The 24,405-nt window shown below is 38.5% G+C and overlaps 1 protein-coding gene across 1 annotated transcript in view; it reads left to right on the top strand.

Annotated features, from left to right (window-relative positions):
- TPST1 (tyrosylprotein sulfotransferase 1) overlaps positions 1–24,405 on the top strand; it is a 114,850-nt gene that overhangs the window by 57,297 nt on the left and 33,148 nt on the right. The window contains exon 3 of the mRNA XM_007452649.1: positions 1,776–1,974. Coding sequence (XP_007452711.1) covers positions 1,776–1,974 — 199 coding nt within the window. The remainder of the gene's footprint in view (positions 1–1,775; positions 1,975–24,405) is intronic.

Here is a 24,405-nt window from a genome sequence, read left to right as displayed (position 1 = left end):
GTCTCTAGAACTGGATAACTTGGGAGTGATCTTGCTTTCTCCCTGTCCCATCTGAGATCTCTGGTTTTACCTTGTAGATAGGTGGTGGTGCCATTTATCAAGATAAAATGTATATGAAGAGGAGTAGATTTTAAGCAGAAGTTGATGGGTCCAGTTTTGGACCATCTTAGTTTTGGGGTGTGTGCAGGGTATATGGATAGGGTAACCATATAATTCATCATACAAACTTGAACATTTGTGGGTGTGAGTGGGATGTGATGTTCATAATTAAGCTGGGGGCAATCGGTATAAACTGGACCTGTCCTGGACAAACCAGGATGTTATTTACTAAAGAAAGAATGGGGTCTACTCTTTGTTGTGGTGTGTGTGCTTCTCATTGTGTTGGCTTCTCTTGTTGCAGAGCACAGGCTCTAGGCGTGTGGGCTTCAGTAGTTGTGGCACGCCGGGCTCAGTAGTTGTGGCACACAGGCTTAGTTGCTCCGCGGCATGTGGGATCTTTCCAGACCAGGGATCGAGCCCGTGTTCCCTGCATTGGCAGGCGGATTCTTAACCACTGCGCCACCAGGGAAGTCCTCTCTTGTGTATTTTTTAAGGAGTGGAGCCCCTTTGAGGGATTCTTCATCAGATAATGGTTATCTGCAGCAAGAGATCGAAAACTTAAAGAAAAAGATCTTTTTAACCTTTTATTAGAATACTGTGTTTGAATGACTTCTAATGTATTATGGTATAAAACTCTCTTAGGCACTTTTGTTTGATAGTCATTTGGCCAAAATCTGCTAGTTCAGATCCAATTTCAATCTAGATGTCATATTAGATTATATTTTACCCTAAGATTATGAGTTATTTAGTCAAATATAGTGTCACTATAACCTTAAAGTAAATTTCTAGGTCAAGAGGTAGAACACATTTATTTTGTAATATCGAAAGTCATAAATAGCACTCCTTTTTCTTCCTTAGAAAATAGGGTTCTTTAGGAAATCAACAGGAAAATAGGACAAATGAATATTTTGCAGTCTTAGTGGATTATGGTTGACTATTTTCCCCCCAATATTTTATTATGAAAAATTTCAAACATATAAAGAACTGAAAGGATTATACCCACTAGCTACAATTAACATTTTGCTGTATTTGCTTTATCACATAATCTGTCCATCTTTCTGTTCCTCTAGTCATCATTCATCAAGCCATCTTATTTACTTGTGGTTTTTATTTTTATGTATTTCAAGTAAGTTGACCAGCTGTTTTTCTAAGCAGTCTTATCTTTGTTATGTTTTTCTGAATGTTGTAATTAAAATGTCAGTACATTCTGTGCAGATGTTTTCACCTGACCGTTTTTCCTATTTCTAGGAATCTGAGGTTGCCAATAATTGCTGTCAGATTGAGAACATTAAAAAAAAAAAGTCTAGTAAGTAATGTCAAGCCTGAAAAATGCACTCTTTCTCAATAGCTTTTATAATCTGGAGACTTGTAATTTTTAAAGTCATCAAAAATAATTTCCAGGGGCTTCCCTGGTGGTGCAGTGGTTGAGAGTCCACCTGCCGCTGCAGGGGACATGGGTTCGTGCCCCGGTCCGGGAAGATCCCACATGCCGCGGAGCGGCTGGGCCCGTGAGCCATGGCCACTGAGCCTGCGCGTCCGGAGCCTGTGCTCCGCAAGGGAAGAGGCCACAGCAGTGAGAGGCCCGCGTACCGCAAAATAATAATAATAATAATAATAATTCCAATACTGTTTTCAGTATTCTAAATACATGTTTATTCGCATTATATTGTTTTCAGAGTGGAGAGATCTACAGACCAAGTCATCAAGCCAGTCAATGTGGGAGCTCTATCAAAATGGGTTGGGAAGATACCTCCAGATGTTTTACAGGACATGGCAGTGATTGCACCCATGCTTGCCAAACTTGGATATGACCCGTATGCCAATCCACCTAACTATGGAAAACCTGATCCCAAAATCCTTGAAAACACTAGAAGGGTAAGTGAGATTTTTAAAGTGAATTGAGAAAACTGGATATGGAATTTGGGTCCTAAAAAGTTTTTTCTTATTTTGTTCCTTGCTTTTTTATGATCAGAAAATTATTTTAAATTAGAAAACTCCTATTTGTAAAATGCTTTATCATCAGAAATCTTCCACTGCGTTTTAAGGATAACTGTGGCTCTTTCCAGGGACTATGGGGACAATTCTTTAATCTCTTTTTCCCAATTTCTAAGAATGGTGCTTACTGTTGGGGAGATTTATTCTCATAGCTGATTGTCATAAATTTGCATAAACACCAGAATTATTAGTGACCTCACTTAACTTCTAGTTTCTTTTTACTTTGAATCTAATGGCTACTTTACTTTTAAACCTTTGTTTAGATGAGGCATGATTTCTTGATACTTGAAAACTAAACATTGGGTACATGAGAAGAATTATTACATAGGTACAATAAACAACCCTCTGATTGAAAGTTACTATTAAAGTGTAGTTACAACTACTTCTTTTATAAGTTATGCTCACATCTTTATAATCTTATTTGAGAAAAGCTGAAAACTCAAAAAATGTGAATATATACTTTATCTGTATAATCTGTTTCAAATCATACCTTAATGTATTTTTTTTTATTGTGGTAAGATTTAAATAACAAAATTTACCATTTTAACAATTTATAAGTGTATAGTCCAGTACATTTGTATTGTTGTAGAACTGTCACCACCATCCATCTCCAGGATTTTTTCATCTTTCCAAACTGAAACTACATAATCATTACGCATTCCCCCTTCCTCCAGCCCCTGGCAACCACAGTTCTACTTTCTGTCTATAGATGTGGTATTTTTTGAAACTACAGTTTTAAATAAGACAACTGTGTTAGCGTAAGTTCACTGATAGGCTGTTGGATTTCAAGATTAAAATTCCTTGCCTTTCTCTGTTTTTTTTTTTTTTTTGTGGTACGCGGGCCTCTCACTGCTGTGACCTCTCCGGCTGCGGAGCAACAGGCTCTGAACACGCTGGCTCAGCAGCCATGGCTCACGGGCCCAGCCGCTCCGCGGCATGTGGGATCTTCCCGGACTGGGGCACGAACCTGCGTCCCCTGCATTAGCAGGCGGACTGTCAACCACTGTGCCACCAGAGAAACCCTGGTATTTTTTTTGTGTGTGTCAGTTTCCTCTCCTCCCCACAACCTTATAATATATTATCTCTTTATTCTGTTCTTCTGTTGATACCTTTAATCGAAAAACAAACATATTTCATGAGGCTGATTTCCATCTGGATTTTTTACACTTAGATATTACTTTTGTTTTCTTTTTTCAAGTCATTAGTGGCTATATACGAAGAGCTATTTTCTTATAAACCATCATGTATGGAGGCAGATTTTTTTTATTTTTGAAATAATCTTTATCCTTTTTATATTTTTCATACATACAAGCATTATTATAAAAATATAAACTTAGGGGCTTTCCTGGTGGCGCAGTGGTTGAGAGTCTGCCTGCCGATGCAGGGGACACGGGTTCATGCCCCAGTGTGGGAAGGTCCCACATGCCGCGGAGCGGCTGGGCCTGTGAGCCATGGCCGCTGAGCCTGCGCGTCCGGAGCCTGTGCTCCGCAACGGGAGAAGCCACAACAGTGAGAGGCCCGCGTACCGTTAAAAAAAAAAAAAAATATATATATATATATAAACTTAGTTTATAAAACTTATAAAATTAAAAAGATAAGAGAATAAAATTCACCTATAATGTTACCACCCAGACAAATACCATTTTTTGATGGATTTCTCTTTCTTCTTTGCATGTTGTTAAACAAAGGTAAGAATACTTGTCTTACATCTCACTTTTGCACACACACAATCTTGTATTCAGCCCTTTCCACTTAATATTCATGAGCACTTTCTCATTGTGCACATGCTTTTTAAACATAATTTTTCATGGTTGTATAAATAAATCACTTTATGAGCCACCTTAAATCCTTTATGAAACACAGTAGTAAGTGAATGAATGAATGAATGAACAAACAAATAAAATGTTTCCCTAGTATATGTTCTGTAATTTATTTTACCAGTTTTCTTTTGCTGTTTACAATTTTCTGTTTGACAGATAGTGCTACAGTGAACATCTTTGCACATACTACATTTTAGTGGGGTTTTTTATAGGGCTAGACTAATGAAAGTGGAATTAAACTATGTCAAAATATCTGAAATTTTTTTTAAGGTGCATGATATATGTTGATAATTTTTTTTTATTCTTTTGAACTACCAGCATAATATAGGTAATTTTATTTTAGATTTTTGCTAATTTTAATAGGTTTCATTGATTAATATAATTGAACATTTTCCAGTTATTACCTATATGTATATATTCTTTTACAAAACATTTAAGTTTGAAAAAAGTTTTATATGTGTTAAAGTTTTGTGAATTACATTCTGCTAAAGGCGAAGTATACAGTGCATTATCATAGTCCTTTTAATCTCTTGGTAATTGGTAATTCATAGCTTTCTCCTTTGTACAATACTGAAATGGTTTTTATAAACCAAGGTACATGTGTAAGTGATATTTAGAGGTTCCCCAAGTAGTAGACATTATAGTTTTCCTACATGTGAGTTGACCAGCTAGATTATTCTTGGCTTGCTTGAGTGGTTAAGTAGGGAAGAATGCTGTGGTTTGAATCCTTGTGACTAGAGAATTTGTTTCATACACATTTGTGGCTTTTGAAAGAGTTTCAAAATGCACACTGGAAAGCACCTCCGCACCATCTTTGTCTACCTCTAAAGTGACAAATAATTTTGAGGAAAAAAAGATAAAGTGTGAACTATAATTGCATTTTTGAGCACTTTGTGATAATGCATACAAGCTGACATCCTTGTTTTGTGGGGTTGGATTATATATTTTCAGAGCTTTTTGCCTATAAAAACTCAGATGCTAATATATCCAGCATTGATGATCATGAAGTTTCATAAAGTAATGCTTAAAAAGTGATCTTTGATTGTCAGCTGTGACATGAGATGGACTCCAGAGAAAAAAGGTGGCTGCGGAGATTGTTCCCTTTATTTATGGGATGGGAGTGGGGAAGAAATTCACTTTTTGACTGGGAATATAGAATCTAAAGCTCTAGGCCTAAAAATTCTAGTTTTCATACAATTTTGGGTAATCTAGAAGTACTGGTGTCTGAGTCAGTGTATTTTGGGGACGTGTTGCCCAATTTTGAATAGAAAATCATGTGCTTCATGGTTGCTGTGACTCAGATGGTAAATTGGAAATGAAATGCTAACATATTCCATACCCTTTCCCACCATGGTCTCTAATCCCACAATTGTAGCACATTTTAGTAAGGAGTGCCCTCTAGGTTACATTCTAGCCATCTCCCTCCCCCATAGGTTTTTAATAATTTTAGAGTTATAGACCTTTGAGAATCTGATGAAATTTATGGATCCCTATCTGAGAAATGCAGACACATACATACACAGAATTTTACCCACAATTTCAGTGGATTCATAGATGCCCCTAAAGCCTATCAGATTAAGGACTTCTGTTTTATAGTCTCCTTAAGCTCATCCACTCATGTGATTTTGATTACAACCTATTTACTGATGATCATAAATCTTTTTCTCCTACTGGGTCTCTTTCCTGATCCCTAGGCTCATTTTTTTCCACCTGCTTTCTGTATCTCTCCACTTGGATATTCACAAAGACCTCAAACTCAATGTCCAAATGAACTTATTGTCCAAAGTTGTTCCTTGATAGGCAGAAGCTAGATGGATTGTTCACTAAACTGAGCAAGAATCTAGAATAGGGGTGGGATGAGGCTGTGTTTATCTATATTTGCGTTGTCTATGAGCCAGTGAGCAGGTATGAGGAGCAGAGTCCTCAGGACACGTGGGTCAAGCCAAAAATCAGTTCAAAGACCTGGTTACTAAACCTGGAGGGTGAGCTGAAAAGCAGATCCAAGTGTGAATGGAATATCCAGTTGAAAACCAGACTAGACAGTACTAAAGAAGAGCAAATAGTCAAATGGAAAAGCACATATCAGTGTGCAGAACCCACAGAGCAAACAAGAAGGAACTTGAATATTAATTAAGTGAGCTGGGAGGGGGAGTTGGGTTATATCCCTGAACCAAACAGTAAGAAGCTGCAGCAGTTAGAATTGATGTTCTTGCATTAAAGGGAGAGCCTGTAATGCACACCTGTGTTTTCTAGTTCCTGCACCCATCAGAAACTGCTTCTCCCTGTTTTTCCTATCTCCATACGTAGCATTCCTATTTGTCTGGTCATCAAAGTTAGTTAGGATTAACTAGCTTTGCAGATCACATGTACTTAATTGGTCACCAAGTCCCCTTGATTCTGCATTTGAAAATATCTTGATTCAATCCTATTTCAGGTACCTTAATTCAGTTTCTCCTTATTTTTTACATGAATTATGGTTTATTCCCCTTTGTGTATGTGAGTGTGTTCAGTCATTCTTCTGCTACATTTTAAAAATATTCAATGAAAGTTATTTTTTAAAAGTTCAAATCTGAATGTATTATATCTGAATGTATCATTCCCTTGCGTAAACCTTGAATAGCTCCACTAGTACTATAGGATAGAGCCCAGACTTCTTAGAATGGCATGTACTTTTCAGGTCTTTGGAGATTTTCTGGTGATCTTTTTATTGTTTGTTTCTAGGTTAATTCCTTTATGATTAGAGAACTACTCAGTGTGGTTTCAGTCCTTTGAAATATATTGAAAATTGCCTTATGGCCAGCATATGTTCTCACATGTCACTCGAGAGGATGTGTATTCTGCAGCTGTTACAGAATTCTATAAATATCAATTAAGTCGTGTTGTTTCACAGTGTTGCTCAAATCTTCTAATTCTTATTGATAGGGGGTGTTTAATTTTATCAATTTTGGAAAAAGATTATTTTTTATTTCTGTTAATTTTGCGTCATGTGTTTTGAATCAGTATTATTAGGAGCAAACCCTTTTATATATTCTTGAGGAATTAACTCATCATTATGAAGTGTCTCTCATCATCTCTGATGTTTCTCTCTGGAAGTCTAGTTTGTCTGATGTAAACATAGCCACTTCGTTGTTTTTATGCATACAGTGTACATGGTATATTTTTTCCATCCTGTTACCCTTAATCTGTGTCTTTATATTTAAAGTATGTTGCTTATAAGTGGATATAGCTGGTCTTGTTTGTTAAACTCATAATCTCTGACTTTAAATGGACTAGTTAATCTACTTACATGTAACATTATTACTCACCTGTTTGGGTTTAAATCTACCACCTTGCTGTTTGTTTTCTATTTAGATGTCTGTCTTTGTCCCTTTCTTTCTTTTTTCCTGCCTTCTTTTGCATCAGTCTAGTTTGTTTAAGTATTTCATTTTATCTCCACTATTGGTTCTTAGCTCCCCTTGTTAGCTATACCTCTTTTTTTATTTGTTTGTTTATGGTAGTTGCTCTCTGACAAGAGCTGCAAACTTTTCTGTGGGCCACAAATGGTCTTTTTCATCTTTTCTGAAGACTCAGATTTTCATCTGGAATCATTTCTTTTTACCCTGATGAAATTCTTTTAATATTTCTTATAGTAAGGGTATGCTGGCTACTAATTCTCTCAGCTTTTGTTTATCTGAAAATATCATTATTTCTGCGTTATATGAGAATATTTTGCTGAGTATGGAGTTCTAGGTTGACAGGTTTTTGGGTTTTGTTTGTTTGTTTTACTTTCAGCACTCAGAATATGTTATTTTATTAACTTTCATTGTTTTTAATGGGAAGTCACCTAAAATTCTTATGAATGTAATAGTTTTGGGGGGTTTTTTTGGGGGGGGCTGCTAATAAGACTTTTCTCTTATCTCCAGTTTTTGGCAGTTGGACTAAAATGTGCCAAATTCACTGATCGTCTCTTTTGCCATCTCTAGTCTGGGCCTCAGGTTTGATTTGTTTTTAATTAACTTTGAATTCATTGCTCCTTTCTTCTTCTGTGTCTGGTCTGCCATTAATCCCATCCACTGACTTCATTTCAGATAGTTTATTTTTCAGTTTTAGAATTTCTGTTTCTCTGCTGGAATCCTCCATCTCTCCACCCATTCTGTTCATCTTTTCCTCTAAATTCTTATTTATTTATTCATTTATTTATTTTCGGCTGTGTTGGTTCTTCATTGCTGTGTGTGGGCTTTCTCTAGTTTTGGCAAGCAGCGGCTACTCTTTGTTGCAGTGCGTGGGCTTCTCATTGCGGTGGCTTCTCTTGTGGCTCGTGGGCCCTAGAGCGCAGGCTCAGTAGTTGTGGCGCATGGGTTTACTTGCTCTGTGGCATGTGGGATCTTCCCGGACCAGGGATCGAACCTGTGTCCCCTGCATTAGCAGGTAGATTCTTAACCACTGTGCCACCAGGGAAGTCCCTAAATTCTTTTAACATATTTATAATAATTATTTTAAAGTACTTATACATGGGTCTCTCTTTTGGCCTTTTTTCTTAATTATGAGTTATACTTACTTGCTTCTTCACATGTCTTAGAAGTTTTGATTTCATACTGCACCTTTTGTATAAAAGAAGAGTAGAGAGTAACCTAGATAATATTTTTGCTTTATTTTTCCCAGAGAGGGCATATTCTTTTTTCTGTCAGGCAGCTAGGGTAATTGGCTGATCATTCAAATTTCAGTGTGTCAGGCCAAGCTGTGGCTGAGCAACAGTTTTAATTAGTTTACTTCTGGATTTAAATGAGATTATGGAGATTTGACCTTTAGCCCAACCCACAGTTTCCTGTGTGCTGTAGAAAAAAGGTTGATTTCTTTGACTTTTAAAAAATAACAGCTGGCAGGGAGTTGGGTTGAAGCTTAATTTATTTCAGCTCTGGATTGTAACTGCAGCAGGGCCCTGGAAGCTAAGGACCACACAAGACTGGGCAATCTCGGACTTCCCTGGTGGTGCAGTGGCTAAGAATCCGCCTGCCAATGCAGGGGACACGGGTTCAAGCCCTAGTCCGGGAAGATCCCACATGCTGTGGAGCAACTAAGCCCGTGTGCCACCACTACTGAAGCCCACGTGCCCTAGAGCCCATGCTCCACAATAAGAGAAGCTACTGCAATGAGAAGCCCGTGCGCTGCAACGAAGAGTAGCCCCCACTCGCCACAGCTAGAGAAAGCCCGTGCACAGCAATGAAGACCCAAAGCAGCCAAAAATAAATAAATAAATAAATAAATAAATTTATTTTAAAAAAAGACTGGGCAGTCTCTCCTTTCTAGCTCTGCTCCCACTGTTACTTACTTAACAAAAGGCCCTTGGGGTACAATTGTTAGACCAAGAGATTTATTTTTACATCTGGGGCTCTTCTAGATTTGGATCCATCATACCAGTCCACACTGCCAGTAAAAGTTCAGCTTCTTTTTGTCTCATCAGCAAAATCTTTCACCTCTGGTAGGCCTGCTTTTCTGCCTACCTATATGCAGACTAGGCAGTTGATCCAAGGTAGAAAGGGGCTCTTTGCTCACCTTTGAAGAACTCATCCTTCTCTGGAATTGGGTTCATTTAGACTTCTTTGCATCCACTGCTTTTTGATGGCTCTAAAGAATAGTATGAAGTTTAGTTTATCTGGTGTTTTCTGATTGTTTTGATGGGAGCGGTGGTCTTTTGAGATCTCCTGCTTCGTAACCATAATGGAACTCAGAATAGCATTAAGATTCCTTGTCTTCTGCTTTCAACCTTCTTTTTCAACCTTATCTCGTTTTATCCTTCTAATCACACCCCACTACCTGCCTTTCATTCTTTTGGCACATTTGTATACCTCTGTACCTTTGCACTTACTCTTCTTCCTGCCTTGATCATCTTGCTTCTCTTGTGTATTTTACAACTTTGTCCTTGAAGACTCAGCTCAAATGACACCTCTTCTGTGCCACAGATCCTTCTACTATACTTTGTGCCTGCCTTTACTCTTGCAGTTATCACACTATATTATGATTGTTTATATTATATGCTGCTTCTTTTATACTAAGGACTTTTCAAAGGCAAGGACCACATATGCATTTTGTATCCTGAGCACCAAACTTAATACTTGAGAATTAGTAGGTGTTTAATAAAATGATTTTTATTAGCAAAATAAATCTTAGACATAGGAATAAGAATATTTCTTCAACCAAAAATACTGTATCCTGATATGAAGCTCTTGTAGACAATATTTGAAGTTATGGCCCAGTTCATAGGTATTCTACCTTATGTGAGAAATGCTCCATCACCCAGAAGTAAGCTCCAGTGGCTACGGCAGTACTTTATTACTGTATCAGTCTGCATTCAGTTGGGGAAAGAGAGCTACTGTAAGTATTATAGGAGTGAGGGGTTTAATATGTTAATTATGGCTTACACAAATGTGGGAGAACTGGAGAACTGAGGGTCTGGAAAATTTTTATCATACACTGGACATTTTATATAAAAGAAGAATAGAGAATGAACTGATAAATCTGTCATAGAAAGATTAGGAAAATACGCATTAATGATTTAAGCCTGAGGTGGGTGGAAAGGCAGTTTGCAGAGAAGCCCTCGAAACTGCATCTAACTGTCAAAGTGGGACCTCAGTAAGGGAGCCTAAGGAAGGACCTGTGAGGCATGCCATGGGGATGAAGTGGGAGCTTTAGGAGAGGTCTGTGGAAGCACTGCATGTCTTGAGAATAATGGCTTCTGCTTCATTTCCATTTTATAAATCTCTTCCATAAAAGAGAAAATCATATTTTCTCTTATTGGCAGCCTTTTACTCAGAACCACACAGGGAAGGGAATTATGGGACACTTAATTTTCTGCCTTAAACAAAAGTAGTTGGTGGTACCAGTTGACCACGGACAGTCCAGCACAGTTCACCTCTTTGCCAGCCTGACATACATATGTTCCCATTTTAACCCTATTTAACTTCCAAATAAAGATGATGACATTGTACTTCCACCTTACATGATGCAATGATCCCTTACAAAACTAAAAGCATACTAACCATCTCCCCAACAGAGGGGACTCTGTGTTTCACATTGCACTTTATTTATTTCTGGGTGATATTTATTTACTCCCCTAGCTGAGTCACATTCCGTCTTTAGTATCCTGAAACCTAAATACTGAGATATAGAGTCGGCCCTAAGTAACACACCTTATATTAGAGTGTATGGGAATGGGAAAAGGAGGGGAAAAAAAAGAAATAGTTAATCTATTCAGGTATATTCATAACAAAGCAGGAAGAATATCTATAACACTATTGTAGTCCTCATTTCTGCACCTGCCACATGATCATGGATGGTATTTGTAATTTCTTTCTTTCTCTAGCTATTTTGTGTTCCATTTGCCCTCACTAACCATGTTGGTTGTATGGTGACTCAAACCTTCATTCTAAAAGGGTGTGTGCCAGTAATGGTCATGCCTATATTGTTTCCTGTAATTTTCCATTAACTTTCCATTGTAAACAAGTGTAATAGAGGATCTTCTGGGTTCGAGGAAATGTCTTTCCTTCCTCCATTGTGTATTTTATTTATTTATTTTAATTTATTTTATTTTTGGCTGCCTTGGATCTTCGCTGCTGCACGTGGGCCCTCTCTAGCTGTGGTGAGCGGAGGCCACTCTTTGCTGCAGTGTGCAGGCCTCTCACTGCAGTGGCTTCCCTTGTTGCGGAGCACAGGCTCTAGGCACATGGGCTTCAATAGTTGCGGAACACAGGCTCAGTAGTTCTGGCACAGGGGCTTAGTTGCTCCGCAGGATGTGGGATCTTCCCAGACCAGGGATCGAACCGGTGTCCCCTGCATTGGCAGGCGGTTTCTCAACTACTGCGCCACCAGGGAATCCCCCCTCCATTGTGTGTTTAAAATCCCGTTTCCTAAGACTGTACTTTCAGGGATCAACCAAGATTACTCTACCCAGCAAGGATCTCACTCAGATTTGACAGAGAAATTAAAACCTTTACACACAAGCAAAAGCTAAGAGAACTCAGCACCACCAAACCAGCTTTACAGCAAATGCTAAAGGAACTTCTCTAGGCAGGAAACACAAGAGAAGGAAAAGACCTACAATAACAAACCCAAAACAATTAAGAAAATAGTAATAGGGACATACATATCGATAATTACCTTAAATGTAAATGGATTAAATGCTCCAGCCAAAAGACATAGACTGGCTGAATGGATACAAAAACAAGACCCATATATATGCTATCTACAAGAGACCCACTTCAGACCTTGGGACACATACAGACTGAAAGTGAGGGGATGGAAAAAGATATTCCATGCAAATGGGAATCAAAAGAAAGCTGGAGCAGCAATTTGATGGGATTGCATTGAATCTGTAGATTACTTTGGGTAGTATAGTCATTTTCACAATATTGATTCTTCCAATCCAAGAACATGGTATTTCTGCATACAGGTCTTTTGTCTCCCTAGGTAGGTTTATTCCTAGGTATTTTATTCTTTTTGTTGCAGTGGTAAATGGGAGTGTTTCCTTAATTTCTCTTTCAGATTTTTCATCATTAGTGTATAAGAATGCAAGAGATTTCTGTGTGTTAATTCTGTATCCTGCAACTTTACCAAATTCATTGATTAGCTCTAGTTGTTTTCTGGTGGCATTTTTAGGATTCTCTATGTATAGTATCATGTCATCTGCAAACAGTGACAGTTTTTCTTTTCCAATTTGTATTCCTTTTATTTCTTTTTCTTCTCTGATTGCCATGGCTAGGAATTCCAAAACTATGTTGAGTAATAGTGGTGACAGTGGACATCCTTGTCTTGTTCCTGATCTTAGAGGAAATGCTTTCAGTTTTTCACCATTGAGAATGATGTTTGCTGTGGGTTTGTCGTATATGGCCTTTATTATGTTGAGGTAGCTTCCCTCTATGCCCACTTTCCAGAGAGGTTTTATCATAAATGGGTGTTGAATTTTGTCAAAAGCTTTTTCTGCATCTATTGAGTTGATCAAATGGTTTTTATTCTTTAGTTTGTTAATATGGTTTATCACATTGATTGATTGGCATATATTGAAGAATCCTTGCATCCCAGGTTTAAATCCCACTTGATCGTGGTGTATGATCCTTTTAATGTGTTGTTGGATTCTGTTGGCTAGTATTTTGTTGAGGATTTTTGCATCTATATTATTCAGTGATATTGGTCTATAATTTTCTTTTTTTGTAGTATCTTTCTCAGGTTTTGGTCTCAGGATGATGGTGGCCTCATCGAATGAGTTTGGGAGTGTTCCTTCCTCTGCAATTTTTTGGAAGAGTTTGAGAAGGATGGGTGTTAGCTCTTCTCTAAATGTTTGATAGAATTCACCTGTGAAGCCATCTGATCCTGGACTTTTGTTTGTTGGAAGATTTTAAATCACAGTTTCAATTTCATTACTTGTGACTGGTCTGTTCATATTTTCTATTTCTTCCTGGTTCAGTCTTGGAAGATTATACCTTTCCAAGAATTTTTCCATTTCTTCCAGGTTGTCCATTTTATTGGCATAGAGTTGCTTGTAGTAGTCTCCTAGGATGCTTTGTGTTTCTGCAGTGTCCGTTGTAACTTCTCCTTTTTCATTTGTAATTTTATTGATTTGAGTCCTCTCACTCTTTTTCTTGATGAGTCTGGCTAATGGTTTATCAGTTTTGTTTATCTTCTCAAAGAACGAGCTTTTAGTTTTATTGATCTTAGCTCTTGTTTTCTTTGTTTCTATTTCATTTATTTCTGCTCTGATCTTTATGGTTTCTTTCCTTCTGCTCACTTTGTGTTTTGTTTGTTCTTCTTTCTCTAGTTCCTTTAGGTGTAAGGTTAGATTGTTTATTTGAGATTTTTCTTGTTTCTTGAGGTAGGCTTGTATAGCTATAAACTTCCCTCTCGGAACTGCTTTTGCTGCATCTGATAGGTTTTGGATTGTCATGTTTTCATTGTCATTTTTCTCTAGGTATTTTTTGATTTCCTCTTTGGTTTATTCAGTGATCTCTTGGTTATTTAGTAATGTAGTGTTTAGCCTCCATGTGTTTGTGTTTTTTACATTTTTTTTCCCTGTAATTCATTTCTAATCTCATAGCATTGTGGTCAGAAAAGATGCTTGATATGATTTCAATCTTCTTAAATTTACTGAGGCTTGATTTGTGACCCCAAGATGTGATCTATCCTGGAGAATGTTCCATGCACCCTTGAGAAGAAAGTGTAATCTGCTGTTTTTAGATGGAATGTCCTATAAATATCAATTAAATCTATCTGGTCTATTGTGTCATTTAAAGCTTCTGTTTCCTTATTAATTTGCTGTTTGAATGATCTGTCCATTGGTATAAGTGAGGTGTTAAAGTCCCCCACTATTATTGTGTTACTGTTGATTTCCTCTTTTATAGCTGTTAGCAGTTGCCTTATGTATTGAGGTGCTCCTTTGTGGGGTGCATATATATTTATAATTGTTATATCTTCTTTTTGGATTGATCCCTTGATCATTATGTAGTGTCCTTCCTTGTCTCTTGTAACATTCTTTATTGTAAAGTCTGTTTTATCTGATATGAGTATTGCTACTCCAGCTTTCTTTTGATTCCCATTTGCATGGAATATCTTTTTCCATCCCCTCAGTTTCAGTCTGTATGTGTACCTAGGCCTGAAGTGGGTCTCTTGTAGACAGCATATATATGGGTCTTGTTTTTGTATCCATTCAGATAGCTTGTGTCTTTTGGTTGGAGCATTTAATCCATTCACATTTAAGGTAATTATTGATATGTATGTTCCTATGACCATTTTCTTAATTGTTTTAGGTTAGTTTTTGTAGGTCCTTTTCTTCTCTTGTGTTTCCCACTTAGAGAAGTTCCTTTAGCATTTGTTGTAGAGCTGGTTTGGTGGTGCTGACTTCTCTTAGCTTTTGCTTGTCTGTAAAGCTTTTGATATCATTATTCTGAATTCTTTTCCTGGAAAGTGACTATCTCCACTTTGTTTAGTTGTTTTACTGGGGTTTTATCTTGTTCCTTCATCTGGTACACAGCCCTCTGCCTTTTCATCTTGTCTGTCTTTCTGTGAATGTGGTTTTGTTTCACAGGCTGCAGGATTGTAGTTCTTCTTCCTTCTGCTGTCTGCCCTCTGGTGGATCAGGCTATCTAAGAGGCTTGTGTAAGTTTCCTGATGGGAGGGACTGGTGGTGGGTAGAGCTGACTTTTGCTCTGGTGGGCAGAGCTCAGTAAAACTTTAATCCGCTTGACTGCTGATGGGTGGGGCTGGGGTCCCTCCCTGTTGGTTGTTTGGCCTGAGGCAATCCAACGCTGGAGCCTACCTGGGCTCTTTGGTGGGGCTAATGACAGACTCTGGGAGGGCTCACGCCAAGGTGTACTTCCCAGAACTTCTGCTGCCAGTGTCCGTGTCCCCACAGTGAGCCACAGCCACCCCCTGCTTCTGCAGGAGACCCTCCAACACTAGCAGGTAGGTGTGGTTCAGTCTTCCCCGGGGTCACTGCCTCTTCACCTGGGTCCTGATGTGCACACTACTTTGTGTGTGCCCTCCAAGAGTGGAGTCTCTGTTTCCCCCAGTCCTGTCAAAGTCCTGCAATCAAATCCCACTAGGCTTCAAAGTCTGATTCTCTAGGAATTCCTCCTCCCCGTTGCCGGACCGCTAGGTTGGGAAGCCTGACGTGGGGCTTGGAACTCCAGCGGGTGGACTTCTGTGGTATAAGTGTTCTCCAGTGTGTGAGTCACCCACCCAGCGGTTATGGGATTTGATTTTACTGTAATTGTGCCCCTCCTTATGTTTCTTTGTGGCTTCTCCTTTGTCTTTGGATGTGGGGTATCTTTTTTGGTGAGTTCCAGTGTCTTCCTGTCAGTGATTGTCCAGCAGCTAGTTGTGATTCTGGTGTTCTCACAAGAGGGAGTGAGAGCACATCCTTCTACCCCGCCATCTTGGTTCCTCCACCCAGAATTCATATCTTTCATCATATTTTTGAAAATAATTTCCATTACCATTCTTTGTTTCATTTGAAAATATGAATTCTTATAATATTTCGATCATTTTCACTATTATATTTGTTGTGATCTGTGATCAGTTATATTTGATGTTACTATTATGATTGTTTTGAGCACCTCAAACCATGCCCACATAAGACAGTGAACGTAATTGATAAATGTTGTGCGTGTTCAACTGGCATTTCCCCCATCTCTCTCCCTCTTCTCGGTCCTCCCTGTTCCCTGAGACATAGCAATATTGAAATTAGGCCAATTTATAACCCTACAATGGCCTCTAAGTGTTCAAGTGAAAGGAAAAGTTGCGCATCTCTTACCTTACATCAGAAGCTAGAAATGATTAAGCTTGGTGAAGAGAGCAGGTAGAAAGCTGAGATGGGCCGAAAGCTAGGCTTCCTGCACCAATGGTTAGCCACATTGTGAATGCAAAGAAAAAGTTGTTGAAGGAAATTAAAAGTGCTACTCCAGTGAACACACAAATGATAAGAAAGCAAAGCAGCCTTATTACTGATATGGAGAAAGTTTTACTGGTCTGGTTAGAAGATCAAACCACATCAAACCACAGCATTCCCTCAAGCTAAAACCTAATCCAGAGCAAGACCCTAACTCTTCAATTTTGTGAAGGCTGAGAGAGGTGAAGAAGCTGCAGAAGGAAAGTTTGAAGCTAACAGAGGTTGGTTCACGAGGTCTAAGGAAAGAAGCCATCTCCATAATATAAAAGTGCAAGGCGAAGCAGCAAGTGCTGATGCAGAAACTACAGCAAGTTATCCAGAAGATCTAGCAAAGATAATTAATGAAGGTGGCTACACTAAGCAACAGATTTTCAATGTAGACAGAGCTGCCTTATACTGGAATAAGATGCCATCCAGGACCCTCATAGCTAAAGAGGAAAAGTCAATGCCTGGCTTCAAAGCTTCAAAGGATAGGCTGATTCTCTTGTAAGGGACTAATGCAGCTGGTGACCTGAAGTTGAAGCCAATGCTCATTTACCATTCTGAAAATCCTAAGGCCCTTGAGAATTATGCTAAATCTATTCTGCCTAGGCTTTATAAGTGGCGCAACAAAGCCTGGATGAAAGCACATTTATTTACAAATACTGAATATTTTAGCCCACTTTGGAGACCTACTGCTCAGAAAAAAAGATGCTTTTCCAAATATTACTGCTCATTGACAATGCACTTGGTCACCCAAGAGCTCTGATGGAAATGGACAATGAGATTAATGTCATTTTCATGCCTGCTAACACAACATTCATTCTGCAGCCCATGGGTCAAGGAGTAATTTTGACTTCCAAGTATTATTATTTAAGTAATACATTTCTTTTTTTTTTAAATAGCACAGCACCTGACATATTTTTAATATATTAATTTATTTATTTATGGCTGTGTTGGGTCTTCGTTTCTGTGTGTGGGCTTTCTCTAGTTGCGGCGAGCGGGGGCCACTCTTCATCACGGTGCATGGGCCTCTCACTGTCGCGGCCTCTCTTGTTGCAGAGCACAGGCTCCAGACGCGCAGGTTCAGTAATTGTGGCTCACGGGCCCAGTTGCTCCACAGCAAGTGGGATCTACCCAGACCAGGGCACGAACCCGCGTCCCCTGCATTGGCGGGCAGATTCCCAACCACTGCGCCACCAGGGAAGCCCCAAAGTAATACATTTCATAATGCTTTATCTTAGACAGAAAAGGATTCCTCTGATGGATCTGTGCAAAGGAAATTGAAAAACTCCTGGAAAGGATTCACCATTCTAGACGCTATTAAGAGCATTCATTGATTCATGGGATGAGATCAAAATATCAACATTAACAGGAGTTTGGAAGAAGTTGATTCCAACCCTCATGGATGATTGTGAGGGGTTCAGAACTTCCGTGGAAGAAGTAACTGTATATGTGGTGGAAACGGCAAGTGTACTAGAATTAGAGGTGGAGCCTGAAGATGTGACTGAATTGCTGCCATCTCGTGATAAAACTTTAATTTATGAGGAATTGCTTCTTCTGGATGAGCACAAAAAGTGGTTTCTTAAGATGGAGTCTACTCCTGGTAAAGATGCCATGAATATCGTTGAAATGACAGCAAAGGATTTAGAATATCACATAAACTTAGTTGATAAAGCAGCAGTAGGGTTTGATTGACTCCAATTTTGAAATAAGTGCTACTGTGGGTAAAATGCTATCAAACCGTATTGTGCGGCTACAGAGAAATCATTCATGAAAGGAAGAGTCAGTCAGTGCAGCAGACTTCATTGTTGTCCTATTCTTAAAAACTGCCGCAGCCACCCCAGCCTTCAGTAACCACCACCCTGACCGGTCAGCGGCCCTCAACATCAAGGCAAGACCCTCCACCAGCAAAAAGATTACGACTCACTGAAGGCTCAGATGATGGTTAGCATTTTTTAGCAATAAGACTTTTTTAAATTAAGGTATGTACATTATTTTTAGACATAATGCTATTGCACATTTAATGGACTACAATGTAGTGTAAACATTAGTTTTGTATGCACTGGGAAGCCAAAAAATGTGTGTGACACGCTTTATTGCAATACTTGCTTTATTGCAGTTGTCTAGAACCAAACCCACAATATCTCCAAGGTATGCCTGTGTTATTTTCTGTTGTTGAATCTGCATAGCTGACATTGATAGAAGTTCAACATTGCTTTTTTCAACTATTCATTTTTGGGACTTGAAATCTTGAATAAGCATCAGTGGGCTTCATGTGAATTCTTCATATATTTTTCACTTAATGTATTTTGCATTTCAGCAAGTGACACATTCTCCTAGATAGTGATTTGACAGGCAAGAGAGCATACAAAGACCTCATCTTGTAGCGAAAACCTATTGATCATGTTTTATAATTGAAGGAAGATTGTGCAGACTATTGCCAGTTCCTTTCCATTTTTCTACCATTTTTCAACCCAGAGATGCTTCTTTTTTTCCTTCCAAGGAGATAGTAACAGTACCCCAGAAGCCTTCTGCCTGCCCCTCCAAATTATTTCCTCCTCCTCTTTCCTTCTTTCCACAGATAACTTCTGTCCTGAATTCTGCCATCATGGATTTAATTTTGCTTGTTTTTAAATTTCGTATAAATGGAATCACACAGTATATTTTCAGGAAAGAAAAAGAGCAGTCTCTGACATCTAAGAACTGATCTGACACAACTTCTAGGCCATGGTTTATTAGGAACTGGTTTGGTCAGATAGTTGGACTTCCTTGTCCACACTGTCTCTGCCTTTAAAAGCCTTCCATTTTGTACCACTCCTTGGAGCTCCTCTCTGCTTGCTAGATGGAGTGCTGCCTGATTTATAAATTGTTAAATGAAGCCAATTAGATCTTCAGTAAAAAAGCAAATAGTTAAAAAAAAAAGAAAAAGAAACTGGCTTGGTGCTCACCACTAGGACGTGTTGGTCTCTTATTGGGTATAAATGATCTCACCAAACACCAACACAAGACAAGATTACTCTTTAACCATGATGAACTGAGAAAAGACAAGGCCACTTTATAATTTTGTTTGAGCACAGAAAATATCAAGGTCACTGTGCAAACCACAAAATACCCAATACCCACCTCTTGTTTAATATGAGTTGATTGCTGCTTCTTACAAGTAGCTTTAGTCTCACTTCTAGTCTTCCTTCCTTTTAGATAAGATTTATTAAGATACCCAGTTATAGCATCATCCCTGCTTGCTGACAGCACCCAGTCCAGAGCAAACCCCTGTTTCCTTGGACTCTTCCCAAAATCACCTAACCAAAACCTGAATCATGAAAGTACTTTCTAATACTCTTTTACTGAGACATCCCCCATTTCCCACGTTGTGTGTCTTCCCTTCATTAAATGAGTAATGAATTCATTATGTTCAACTACAACTATATTCCTAGTAGTCTTCAGCTGGAGGGTATTGACAGTATTCTTTTGTGTCTGGTTTCCTTTAACATTTGTGAGTTTCATGTTGTTGCATTTCACAGTAGTTCATTTTTGTTATTTAATGTGATAGTATAGTTACACAACTATTTGGACATTTGAGTTGTTTAGTTTTAGGGATGTTTTAATGTTGATATACAGTATCCTTGTACATGTCTTTTGATGAAAATGAGTATGCATTTTTGTTGAGAATATGCCTGAGATTTACATTAGGAGTTCCCAAGACCACTCACAGTAATCCAAAATTCTTATGCTTACAGTTGCAGTTGATTATAGCAAAAGGATATAAAGTAAAATCTACAAAGCGAAAAGGCATATGGGGGAAACTCTGGAGGAAACCAGGTACTGTCTTTCAAATGTCCCTCACAGTGGAGTCACACAGGTTTTGCTTCATTCACCCAGCAACATGTGTGACAACACATGTGAGTTGTTGCCAACCAGGGAGCTCACCAGAGCTTTTGAATCCAGGGTTTTTATTAGGGGTTGGTCATGTAGACATGTAGACCCCCCCAGAGAAAAAACAGATGTTCACCGTAAATAATTTACTAACATAAACTATCTGCTGAAACTGGTACAGGCTGGCCCAAGGCCTCAGACATGCAAAAACATTCTTATAGACAGAACATTCCAAGCTCAGATCCCAGGAGCCAGCCAAGAGCCAGTCCTGAAAATAGGCCTTCCTTGGGAATGTGCAACATTTGAGCAAGCTTAGGCCTGCTGAGTTATTCTTTTCCTTTACAGAATGAATGTATGGAGGGCATTTGTATGTACAAATTTAGCAGATAATGCTAAAGAGTTTCCCAGAGTGATTATACTCTATCACTAGCAGGTGTATGAGAATTTCAGTTACTCTACATTGTCAATATTTGTTGGTCAGTCTTTTAAAATTTTAGTCTTTCTTGTAGGAGCATAGTGATGTTTTATGATGGTTAAAATTTGTATTCCTTAATTACTAATGAGAGCTAACACTTTATGTTATTTGCCACTAAACTGTTATGAAATGCCATTTCAAGTCTCTTACCCAATTTTCTACTGAATCATTTGCTTTTTCCTTAATGATTTTTAGAAATTCTCTACATATTTTGATGTGTGGAGTTTATATGTATTTCACATATCCTTCTCCCACTTATCTGCCTTGCCTTTCTCTCCATTAAGGCTGTCTTTTCAAGAATAGAAGTTCCTGGGACTTCCCTGGCGGTCCAGTGGTTAAGACTCCGTGCTCCCAATGCAGGGGGCACGGGTTTGATCCCCGGTCAGGGAACTAAAGTCCGCATGCTGCATGGCACCGCCAAAAACAAACAAACAAACAAAGAATAGAAGTTCCTATGCTCAAGCTAATGAATGGTTGCAGGTATGTCTGAGTATAGATCCCTTGTACTGTACTGAGATGTCTCTGGAAAGAATGAGATGAAGATTTATTACTTTTTTTGGTCTGCTCAGCATTTTTAAGCTTTGGGAATGGGCTGTCAGTCGTGTAGCCCTGCCTTTCCTGTCGTGGGGGTGAGGGGATGAGGGGGATGAGGGGAGCAGGGAGTGGCTGGACTTGGGCTGGCCAATCAGATTACTCAGTATCCTTGGGCTTAGTGAATTGTCTGGGAGATCATATGAACCAAGGGGACCAGAGTATTTTCATAGATTGATATAGATGCTGGGGGAAAGGGGTTCTCTTTCTTCTTACTGGGATTGGAAGCCAAAAGATGATGTAAACCTAGAGCTAATGGAGGCATCTTTCTCACCGTTTGGAGAGAGCCTGTCTAAGGATGAAATCATTATGATGATAAATTTGAGGACACTTGATAACATGAGGGAAACATATCCTTTTTTGTTTCCTTGAGCTATTTTGATTTGGGTCTCTACTATTTACTGTGTATTTTGACTAATATAATACCAATTACCCAAATTTCTCCTGGTGTTAAAACTGATATTCCCTCTGAAAAGTGTTAAGCTGCTAATCAGAAACTAATGTGATTTTTTTGAAAAATATAAACACCTGTTTCTAATTTTTAAAAAGTTCCTAATTTTAATGCCTAGTTTAGTATCCTTTTCTTTATGTTTAGTGGTTTTGTTATACCATTTAATAAATCTTTTTCATAATCCAAGGCCATGAAGATATTCTCCTATGTTATCTATAAAAGCTTTATTGCTTTACTTTTCTCATTTTGATCTGTAGCCTACCTGGAATTGATTTTTTTTTATTGTGGTAAAAAATGCATAGCATAAAATTTACAATCTTAAGTATTTTTAACTGTACAGTTCAGTAATATTAAGTATATTGACATTGTTGTGAAACAAATATCCAGAACTTTTAAATCCTGCAACATAAACTTTCTACCCATTAAACAACTCCCCATTCCTCCTGTCCCCTCAGCCCCTGATGGCCACTTTCTGTCTCGAATTTGACTCTACTCTAGGTACCTAATAAAAGTGGAATCTTACAGTATTTGTCTTTCTATGACTGGTTTATTTCATTTAGCATAATGTCCTCAAGGTTCATCCATGTTGTAGCATATGACAGGATTTCCTTCCTTATTAAAACTGAATGATACTCATTTATATTTATATGCCATATTTTGTTAATTCATTCATCCATTGATGGACATCTGGGTTGCTTCTACCTTGTGAATAGTGTTGCTATGAACATGGGTGTGCAAGTATCTCTTTGAGACCCTGCTTTCAGTTATTTCGGATATATACCCAGAGGTGGGATTGCTGGATTATGGTAATCTTATTTTTAATTTTTTGAGGAACTGACATGCTGTTTTCCATAGCAGATGTACCATTTTACAATTGTACCAACAGTGCACAAGCGTTCTAATTTTTATACATCCTGGTCAACACTTGTTATTTTCTGTTGTTTTTTTTAAAATAGTAATCCTAATGGGATTACTAATGGGTGTGAGTGGTATCTCATTGTGGTTTTGATATGTATTTCTCTGATGATTAGTGATGTTGAGCATCTTTCCATGTTTGTTGGCCGTTTGTATATCATCTTTGGAGAAATGTCTGTTCAAGTCCTTTGCCTATATATGTGTGTGTATATATATATATATATTTTTTTTTTTTTTTGCGGTATGTGGGCCTCTCACTGTTGTGGCCTCTCCCGTTGTGCAGGCTCCGGACGCGCAGGCTCAGCGGCCATGGCTCACGGGCCCAGCTGCTCCGCGGCATGTGAGATCCTCCCGGACCGGGGCATGAACCCGCGTCCCCTGCATCGACAGGTGGACTCTCAACCACTGCGCCACCAGGGAAGCCCTGCCTATTTTTTAATCAAGTTATTTGCTTTTTTATTATTGAGTTCTAGAAGTTCATTATGTATCCTGTATATTAACTCCTTATCAGTATATGATTTGCACATATTTGCATTTCTTTAGAGTTGGTTTCTGGAGTGATTTTTTGGTGGGGGATGTGCATATCTCCCTCTTTCTTTCTATGCCTTGTGGTCTTTTAATGAGATTTTGGTGTTTGACAAAATAGTCACCTCTCCCATTCTTTATGTACTGGCTTCATGCATGGGGAAGATCTTCACTATCAGACCAGCTAGAGGCACTAAGACTTCTCAAGCCTTTTCTGAGTTGCCTAGTCACGTTGCAAGTGGCCTGGATATAGGGAGTGGAAAACCAGGGCCGCTTTTGCAGTCTACCACAGGGATGGTTTCAAATCATGTATGATTTTTCTGTAGTAGATAAATAATATCTATGTTTCTTCTTATGTCAGTTTGTTGTGTTTTTCAAGAGCTTGTCCATTTCTCCTGATATTTCAAATTCACTGGCAAAACAATTATAGTATCCCCTAACCTTTTAAAATATTGGGTGAAATTCACATGACAATTAATGTTTTTGAAGTGTACAGTTCAGTAACATTCAGTTCATTCACAATATTAAACAATCACCAACTCATTCTAGTTTCAGTACTTTTATGTCATCTCAGAAGAATAGCCTTTCAGTAATCATTCCCTATTCCTCCTTCCCCTTACCCTGTGGGAATCACGAATCTGCTTTCTGTCTCCATGGACTTACCTATTCTGAATATTTCATATAAAAGGAGCTGTACAATATGTGTCCTTTTATGTCTGGCTTATTTCACTTGGAATGTTTTCATGGTCCATGTATCCTCTTTAAGGCTGCATAATATTCCATTGTATGTATATACCATATTTTGCTTATCCATTTGTCCATTGAGGGACAGTTGGGTTGTCTCCACCTTTTGGCTATTATGAACAATGCTGCTATGAAAATTCATGTATAAGCTTCTGTGTGGATATATGTTTTCATTTCTCTTGAATATATACCTGGGAGTAGAATTGCTGGGTCATATGGTAATTTTATGTTTATCTTCTTGAGAAACTGCCAAACTGTTTTCCACAGTGGTTGTGCCGTTTTACATTCCCATCAGCAATGCACAAGATTTCTATTTCTCCACTCCTCACCAACACTTGTTATTTCAAGTTTTTTAAATTCCAGCCATCCTAAAGCATGTGAAATGGTATTTTGTTGTGGTTTTGATTTGCATTTCCTTACTGACCAATGAATTTGAACATCCTTTCGTGTGCTTGTTGTCCATTTGTATCTATTCAAATGTCTGTTTAAATCCATTACCCATTTTCTTTTTTTTTTTTTTTTT

Source organism: Lipotes vexillifer, unplaced genomic scaffold, assembly GCF_000442215.2.
Source record: "Lipotes vexillifer unplaced genomic scaffold, Lipotes_vexillifer_v1.1 scaffold426, whole genome shotgun sequence".
Lineage (NCBI taxonomy): Eukaryota > Metazoa > Chordata > Mammalia > Artiodactyla > Lipotidae > Lipotes > Lipotes vexillifer.
This window is presented reverse-complemented; position numbering and strand designations above follow the sequence as displayed.